The 10000-nt window shown below is 42.6% G+C and overlaps 1 protein-coding gene across 1 annotated transcript in view; it reads left to right on the top strand.

Moving 5' to 3' along the window:
- The window catches only part of LOC120062377 (dedicator of cytokinesis protein 2-like), a 169297-nt gene that overhangs the window by 100328 nt on the left and 58969 nt on the right, over positions 1 to 10000 (top strand). Inside the window, exon 26 of the mRNA XM_039012306.1 lies at positions 541 to 636. Within this exon, the coding sequence (XP_038868234.1) occupies positions 541 to 636 (96 nt within the window). The remainder of the gene's footprint in view (positions 1 to 540; positions 637 to 10000) is intronic.

The raw sequence follows: 10000 nt of genomic DNA, 5'->3' as shown, positions 1-10000 counted from the left end.
TGTAGGGAACAGCACATTTTTTTAAGTTTTTTTAAAATTGAACCTTTATTTAACTATGCAAGTCAGTTAAGAACAAATTCTTATTTACAATGACAGCCTACCTGGGAACAGTGGGTTAACTGCCTTGTTCAGGGGCAGAACGACAGATTTTTACCTTGTCAGCTCAGGGAATTCAATCCAGCAACCTTTTGGTTACTGGCCCAACGCTCTAGGCTACTGGCCCAACTAGGCTACCTGCGGCAGCAATGTGGAGACAGCAATGGGGGCACTGAATTACTTTGGCGAAGCACACAGAGAGAAAACAGAATGCGTCAGGTTGTAGAGATCTAAGACATGACTGATGAAAGCCTTAGTGAGTGATGTTGAGTGGATATAAAAGGTATGCATATGAGTCTGTCTAAAACATTTACAAACATGTCTCTCTTTTCACTCCAAATGGTTCATGACCTTCCTCCCTCTCTCTCTCTCTCTCTCTCTCTCTCTCTCTCTCTCTCTCTCTCTCTCTCTCTCTCTCTCTCTCTCTCTCTCTCTCTCTTTCAGGGTGACACATTCCAGCATATTCAGGACATTGTGGTCAGTCTCCTCAGGACCATCAACCGTACAGTCATAACCATGGGTCGTGAACACGCCCTGATCGTGAGTAAACCTAATTACCCCCCCCCTCCCAAAGCAATAGCCCACTATTCACCAGTCAAATTTTGGAAGGCCACCAAAAATCCTGAAATTTCCATCCCTACCTATAACATTTTCCAACAAGATAGAACTGCCAAAGGGGGCGGAGTTGCAATCTACTGCAGAGACAGTCTGCAGAGTTCTGTCATACTATCTAGGTCTGTGCCCAAACAATTCGAGCTTCTACTTTTAAAAATCCACCTTTCCAGAAACAAGTCTCTCACCGTTGCTGCTTGTTATAGACCCCACCCAGGGCCCAGCTATGCCCTGGACACTATATGTGAATTGATTGCCCCCCATATATCTTCAGAACTGGTACTGTTTGGTGACCTAAACTGGGGCATGTTTAACTTCTTTGGGTTGCAAGCCCGAAGCCGGGCACAATATGACAACAGCCACTTCAAGTGCAGGGCGCGAAATTCAAAAGATATTTTTTAGAAATATTTAACTTTCACACATTAACAAGTCCAATACAGCATATGAAAGATAAACATCTTGTGAATCCAGCCAACATGTCCGATTTTTAAAATGTTTTACAGCGAAAACACCACATATATTTATGTTAGCTCACCACCAAATACAAAAAAGGACAGACATTTTTCACAGCACAGGTAGCATGCACAAAGCCAACCTAACTAAACAAGAACCAACCAAACTAACCAAGAAACAACTTCATCAGATGACAGTCTTATAACATGTTATACAATAAATCTATGTTTTGTTCGAAAAATGTGCATATTTGAGGTATAAATCAGTTTTACATTGCAGCTACCATCACAGCTACCGTCACAAATAGGACCGAAGCAGCCAGAGTAATTACAGACACCAACGTCAAATACCTAAATACTCATCATAAAACATTTCTGAAAAATCGATGGTGTATAGCAAATTAAAGACAAACATGTTGTGAATCCAGCCAATATTTCCGATTTTTTAAGTGTTTTACAGCGAAAACACAATATAGCATTATATTAGCTTACTACAATAGCCTACCACACTACCGCATTCATTCATCAAGGGACGTTAGCGATAGCAATAGGCACGTTAGCGATAGCGAATAAACCAGCAAAAGATATATATAACTTTTGACTAACCTTGATAAGCTTCATCAGATGACAGTCCTATAACATCAGGTTATACATACACTTATGTTTTGTTCGAAAATGTGCATATTTAGAGCTGAAATCAGTGGTTATACATTGTGCTAACGTAGCATCTTTTTCCCAGAATGTGCGGATATTTTTATGGCACTCAACTATTCTGACCAAATAACTATACATAAACGTTACTAAAAAATACATGTTGTATAGGAAATGATAGATACACTAGTTCTTAATGCAATCGCCGTGTTAGAATTCTAAAAATAACTTCATTACGACATCCAGCTTAGGTATAGCGAGAGAGTACCCAAAATCTGGGCGCAAACGACTATTACACATGTTCGACAGATATATGAAATAGCATCATAAAATGGGTCCTACTTTTGATGATCTTTCATCAGAATGTTGTACAAGGGGTCCTTTGTCGGGAACAATCGTTGTTTGGATTTAGAATGTCCTCTTCTCCAGTCAATTAGCACGGAAAGCTAGCAAAGTGGCGCGAAGCTGTCCTTCCTGAACAAAGGCACACAACGCAACACGCCTAACGTCCCGAAAAAATTTCAATAATCTAATAAAACTATCTTGAAAAAACATACTTTACGATGATATTGTCACATGTATCAAATAAAATCAAAGCCGGAGATATTAGTCGTCTATATCGACAGCTTATCAGAAGGCAAAACCAGGTTCCTTCACGCGCTCTCCAGAAAACAGAAGACTGGTGACACGTCATGCCGAGAGCTTTTATTCGACCCCAGATCAAGTTATACACTCCATTTCTTCTCTCACTGCCTGTCAACATCTAGTGGAAGACGTATGAAGTGCATGTATTCTAATAAATATCAAGGACCTTTATAGGCAGGCCCTAGAACAGAGCATCGATTTCAGATTTTCCACTTCCTGTCAGGAAGTTTGCTGCAAAATGAGTTCTGTTTTACTCACAGATATAATTCAAACGGTTTTAGAAACTAGAGAGTGTTTTCTATCCAATAGTAATAATAATATGCATATTGTACGAGCAAGAATTGAGTACGAGGCCGTTTGAAATGGGCACCTTTTATCCGGCTACTCAATACTGCCCCTGCAGCCCAAACAGGTTAACACCCTGGCCGTCCTACAATCTAAACTAGATGCCCTCAATCTCACACAAATTAACAATGAACCTACCAGGTACAACCCCAAATCCGTAAACACGGGCACCCTCATAGACATCATCCTAACCAACTTGCCCTCTAAATACACCTATGCTGTCTTCAACCAGGATCTCAGCGATCACTGCCTCATTGCCTGCGTCCGTAATGCGTCTGCAGTCAAACCACCCCTCATCACTGTCAAACGCTCCCTAAAACACTTCAGCGAGCAGGCCTTTCTAATTGACCTGGCCCGGGTATCCTGGAAGGATATTGACCTCATTCAGTCAGTAGAGGATGCCTGGTTATTCTTTAAAAGTGCTTTCCTCACCATCTTAAATAAGCATGCCCCATTACAACAATTTTGAAACAGGAACAGACCTGTCTGCCCTTAACCAGCACAAAAACATCCTGTAGCGTACTGCATCAGCATCGAATAGCCCCCACGATATGCTTTTCAGGGTAGTTAGGAACCAATATAGACAGGCAGTTAGGAATGCAAAGGTTAGCTTTTTCAAACAGGAATTTGCATCCTGTAGCACAAACTCCCAAAAGTTCTGGGACACTGTAAAGTCCATGGAGAATAAGAGCACCTCCTCCCAGCTGCCCACTGCACTGAGGCTAGGAAACACTGTCACCACCGATAAATCCACGATAATTGAGAATTTCAAGAAGCATTTTTCTACGGCTGGCCATGCTTTCCACCTGGCTACCCCTACCCCTACCCCGGTAAACAGCTCTGCACCCCCCACAGCATCTTGCTCAAGCCTCCCCCATTTCTCCTTCACCCAAATCCAGATAGCTGATGTTCTGAAAGAGCTGCAAAGTCTGGACCCCTACAAATTAGCTGGGCTAGACAATCTGGACCCTCTCTTTCTAAAATTATCCACCGCAATTGTTGCAACCCCTATTACTAGCCTGTTCAACCTCTCTTTCATATCGTCTGAGATCCCCAAAGATTGGTAAGCTGCCGCGGTCATCCCCCTCTTCAAAGGGGGAGACACTCTAGACCCAAACTGTTACAGACCTATCTATCCTACCCTGCCTTTCTAAGGTCTTCGAAAGCCAAGTTAACAAACAGATCACTGACCATTTCGAATCCCACCGTACCTTCTCCGCTATGCAATCTGGTTTCCGAGCTGGTCATGGGTGCACCTTAGCCACACTCAAGGTCCTAAACGATATCATAACCGCCATCGATAAAATACAATACTGTGCAGCCGTCTTCATCGACCTGGCCAAGGCTTTCGACTCTGTCAATCATCACATTCTTATTGGCAGACTCAACAGCCTTGGTTTCTCAAATGACTGCCTCGCCTGGTTCACCAACTACTTCTCAGACAGAGTTTAGTGTGTCAAATCGGATGGCCTGTTGTCCGGACCTCAGGCAGTCTCTATGGGGGTGACACAGGTTTCAATTCTCAGGCTGACTCTTTTCTCTGTATACATCAATGATGTTGCTCTTGCTGCTGGTGATTCTCTGATTCACCTCTACGCAGACGACACCATTCTGCATACTTCTGGCTCTTCTTTGGACACTGTGTTAATAACCTCTTGAAGCTAGGGGGCAGTATTTTGATGGTTGGATAAAAACATTCCCAAAGTAAACTGCCTATTCATCAGGCCCAGAAGCTAGAATATGCATATACTTTACATATTAGGATAGAAAACACTCTAAAGTTTCCAAAACTGTCAAAATATTGTCTGTGAGTATAACAGAACTGATATTCCAGGCGAAAACCTGAGGAAAATCCAACCAGGAAGTGCTGTTTTTCTGAAACTACTCTGTTCCATTGCAAGCCTATTCTCCATTTAAAGGGATATCAACCAGATTCCTTTCCCTATGGCTTCCACAGGGTGTGAACAGTCTTTAGACATAGTTTCAAGCTTTTATTCTGAAAAATTAGTGAGAATGATCACATCGCGTCAGTGGATAGCCAGATGTCCTTAGATTTGTTCATGCACGTGTCACTGGTAGCGAGACCTTTTCTTTCTCTCTTGTATTGAAAAGGCTACCGTTCGGTTGAAATATTATCGATTATTTATTGTAAAATCAAACTGAGGATTGATTATAAAAAACGTTTGACATGTTTTACGAACTTTACGGATACCATTTGGAATTTTCGTCTGCCCGTCGTGACCTGCACGAGCCTGTGGATTACTCAACAAAACGCGCCAACATGATGGAGGTTTTTGGATATAAAAATAATCTTTATCGAACAAAACTAACATTTATTGTGTAACTGGGAGTCTCGTGAGTGCAAACATACGAAGATCATCAAAGGTAAGCGATTAATTTTATTGCTTTTCTGACTTTCGTGACCAATCTACTTTGCTGCTAGCTGTTTGTAATGTTTTGTCTACTGAGAGCTGTCCTCACATAATTGCATGGTTTGCTTTCGCTGTAAAGCTTTTTTGAAATCTGACACGCCAGGTGGATTAACAACAAGCTAAGCTGTGTTTTGGTATATTGCACTTGTGATTTCATGAAAAAGAAATATTTTTAGTAATTTAATTTGAATTTGGCGCTCTGCAATCCAGAGGATGTTGACAAAAATGATCCCGCTAAAGGGATTGGTGCGCCAAGAGGTTTTAACTAACTCCAGACGAGCTTCAATGCCATACAACTCTCTTTCCGTGGCCTCCAACTGCTCTTAAATGCAAGTAAAACTAAATGCATACTCTTCAACCGATCGCTGCCTGCACCTGCCCGCCCGTCTAGCATCACTACTCTGGATGGTTCTGACTTAGAATATGTGGACAACTACAAATACCTAGGTGTCTGGTTAGACTGTAAACTCTCCTTCCAGACTCACATTAAGCAACTCCAATCCAAAATTAAATTGGCTTCCTATTTCGCAACAAAGCTTCCTTCACTCATGCTGCCAAACATACCCTCGTAAAACTAACTATCCTACCGATCCTTGACTTCGGTAATGTAATTTACAAAATAGCCTCCGACACTCTACTCAGCAAAGTGGATGCAGTCTATCATAGTGCCATCCATTTTGTCACTAAAGCCCCATATTCTACCCGCGACCTGTATGCTCTCGTTGGCTGGCCCTCGCTTAATATTCGTCGCCAAACCCACTGGCTCCAGGTCATCTATAAGTCTTTGCTAGGTAAAGCCCCGCCTTATCTCAAAAGCCAATTCCTCTTTTGGCCGCCTTTCCTTCCAGTTCTCTGCTGCCAATGACTGGAATGAATTGCAAAAATCACTGAAGCTGGAGACTCATATCTCCCTCACTAACTTTAAGCATCAGCTGTCAGAGCAGCTTACAGATCATTGCACCTGTACATAGCCAATCTGTAAATAGCCCACCCAACTACCTCATCCCCATAATGTTATTTTTTTTGTCCTTTGCACCCCAGTATCTCTACATGCACATTCATCTTCTGCACATCTATCACTGCAGTGTTTAATTGCTAAATTGTAATTATTTTGCCACTACGGCCTATTTATTGCCTTACCTCGCTAATCTTACCTCATTTGCACACATTGTATATATACTTTTCTATTGTGTTATTGACTGTACATTTGTTTATTCCATGTGTAACTCTGTGTTGTTGTTTGTGTCGCACTGCTTTGCTTTATCTTGGCCAGGTCAGTTGTAAATGAGAACTTGTTTTCAACTGGCCTACATGGTTAAATAAAGGTGAAATTAAAAAAAATTAAAAACGATTACGTGTATACAGCGTTTTGCTCCGACCCAATTGACTTGGCTTCCCAAACTGCCCTCCATAGTCTCCTATATAATTAGTGCAGTTGTAGAAGCTGCTTCCCAATTTATTGATCTTTACCTTGGTTGCCCTCTAAATGATTCTCTTCAGTCCTTTAAGTGTTTCTCAAATTGTTGTTTGGGTCCTGCTGGTGGCTGGTGGCTGGTGGCCAATTCCATTTGGGCCTTGACTTAAAAATGGGGTTCTGGTTAGAAACAAGGGACTTGGTATTTACTTGGAGAGAAAGTATTGATTCTTTCAGTCCGTCTTTCAGTTTAGTTACTTATTACACCTTTATTATACACGTTCAAATACCACAGTATTACCCTCCCAGACTAACCCCTCAGTTTTTACCATCCATCCATAGTACCACAGTATTACCCTCCCAGACTAATCCCTCAGTTTTTACCATCCATCCATAGTACCACAGTATTACCCTCCCAGACTAATCCCTCAGTTTTTACTATCCATCCATAGTACCACAGTATTACCCTCCCAGACTAACCCCTCAGTTTTTACTATCCATCCATAGTACCACAGTATTACCCTCCCAGACTAACCCCTCAGCTTTTACTATCCATCCATAGTACCACAGTATTACCCTCCCAGACTAACCCCTCAGTTTTTACCATCCATCCATAGTACCACAGTATTACCCTCCCAGACTAACCCCTCAGTTTTTACCATCCATCCATAGTACCACAGTATTACCCTCCCAGACTAATCCCTCAGTTTTTACTATCCATCCATAGTACCACAGTATTACCCTCCCAGACTAACCCCTCAGTTTTTACTATCCATCCATAGTACCACAGTATTACCCTCCCAGACTAACCCCTCAGCTTTTACTATCCATCCATAGTACCACAGTATTACCCTCCCAGACTAACCCCTCAGTTTTTACCATCCATCCATAGTACCACAGTATTACCCTCCCAGACTAACCCCTCAGTTTTTACCATCCATCCATAGTACCACAGTATTACCCTCCCAGACTAAACCCTCAGTTTTTACCATCCATCCATAGTACCACAGTATTACCCTCCCAGACTAACCCCTCAGCTTTTACTATCCATCCATAGTACCACAGTATTACCCTCCCAGACTAACCCCTCAGCTTTTACTATCCATCCATAGTACCACAGTATTACCCTCCCAGACTAACCCCTCAGTTTTTACCATCCATCTATAGTACCACAGTATTACCCTCCCAGACTAACCCCTCAGTTTTTACTATCCATCCATAGTACCACAGTATTACCCTCCCAGACTAACCCCTCAGTTTTTACCATCCATCCATAGTACCACAGTATTACCCTCCCAGACTAATCCCTCAGTTTTTACTATCCATCCATAGTACCACAGTATAACCCTCCCAGACTAATCCCTCAGTTTTTACTATCCATCCATAGTACCACAGTATTACCCTCCCAGACTAATCCCTCAGTTTTTACTATCCATCCATAGTACCACAGTATTACCCTCCCAGACTAACCCCTCAGCTTTTACTATCCATCCATAGTACCACAGTATTACCCTCCCAGACTAACCCCTCAGTTTTTACCATCCATCCATAGTACCACAGTATTACCCTCCCAGACTAACCCCTCAGCTTTTACTATCCATCCATAGTACCACAGTATTACCCTCCCAGACTAATCCCTCAGTTTTTACCATCCATCCATAGTACCACAGTATTACCCTCCCAGACTAACCCCTCAGCTTTTACTATCCATCCATAGTACCACCGTTTCATTCTATATGGTGTTCGTCAAAAGTGATTTAAGTGAGTCATAATGGCACAAAAAAAGCTTTAGGGAATCACTCTTCAAGCTGAAGTCATGTTCTGTTTAAAATACACACCTTTATTGGATCCCAATATAACTGTTACAAACAGCTGCAGAAACTCAGTGAGAGGAAGAAGAAGAGCATTGTGGGAGATCATACACTGGGATGGTTTATAAAATGATGATTGGTTAAACAGCAAATAGGGCGTGGTCTTAGAAGCAAAGGCTGATTCTAATTGGTTGAGCTTGAGTTATAACCAATAGCATTGTGGAAGAGTGGAAGCTCGTAGAGTGGAGTGGTTATTATTGTCTTTGTGTTTGGTGCACTAGGAGGGAGAATCCGGAATGGATCCTCGCTTTGTCAGTCAAGTATGGGAGACTGTTGATTGGTTGCACGGCCTGTCACTCTCTAGGGCTTGATGGTGGAATTGTCTCTGTTTAGGTAGTAGAGTTCCTCTCTCCACTGTGACATGGTCCATCAACTATGAATTCTCATCTGACAGATGTTAGAACTAAGGAAAGGTCACCGCTGTCACAGCCTTCTAGACTGAACTCTTGTCAAAGTTTAGTGTCTCCCCTAAATCCATAGCTCAGTAACTGTCCCAAGACTTTAGGTTAAAGTAACTTTATCAATCAGCCCATAGTTGTGGGCTGATGTACTGTTCGCTCTCCAACCACGTCAGAGATTAACCATAGATCTCCATAGATACCATAACAGGTGTACAGTTCCCATAGCAACAACAATGAAACAGGAGCAGTCCCCATGGTCCATAGACACACACCTGTCCAATCTCCATGGTAACAGCAGTCCGGAATGTCTTCACTGTACCGCTGGCGATGGCTGTGTGGTCAAGTGTGTCTGTGTGTGTCTACAGCCACCAGAAGCATTTCTTGCGTAGCTTCTTGACGAGGGTCTTGGTGTTCGGGTGGGAGGGGGCAGGTTTGGGGACAGGGAGGGGAAAATCATAGTCCCTGTCTAGAGTCTCCATCACTGGCTGGAACCTCCCTTCCTGCAGCCTGAAGTCATGCTCCACACTGGAGAGAGAGAGGGGGAGAGTGGAGAGGGTGGGGGAGAGGGTGAGAGTGAGGGAGACAGAAAGAGGGGGAGAGAGAAGGAGACAGAAAGAGGGGGAGGGTAGGATAGAAAGATAAGAGTGAGAGAGACAGAAGGGTAGAGTATTAGACACATGTACACACACTTACAATATCTTGTATATATGCAAATGTACTTTAATAATATAAATGCAGTTATGTGAACACAATAACATACTGTACATTGATGCACATGCTTCACACCTCGTAAGTAGCATGTGTCGATGCAAGTGCACACTTAATCAGACAGACACACACACGCTCTGAAATCGATTCACGTTCATAGCATTCTTGCACTTCATGCACCACTACATCACAGGCTGGAGAGATGAGAGGAGTGGGAGAGGAGAGAAAGAGAGAGAGATGAGAGAAGGAGAGTCATCTTAAAGTGTTGAAACTAAAACAGAGAGGGCTGAGGGAAATACTTCTTTCCCCTGAGATGCTTTCAAAGCAATCCCTCCCCTTGACTCATCATCTCTCTCTTTTCTCTCTCCCCCTT

The sequence above is a fragment of the Salvelinus namaycush genome, chromosome 17 (assembly GCF_016432855.1).
Source record: "Salvelinus namaycush isolate Seneca chromosome 17, SaNama_1.0, whole genome shotgun sequence".
Classification (NCBI taxonomy): Eukaryota; Metazoa; Chordata; class Actinopteri; order Salmoniformes; family Salmonidae; genus Salvelinus; species Salvelinus namaycush.
This window is presented reverse-complemented; position numbering and strand designations above follow the sequence as displayed.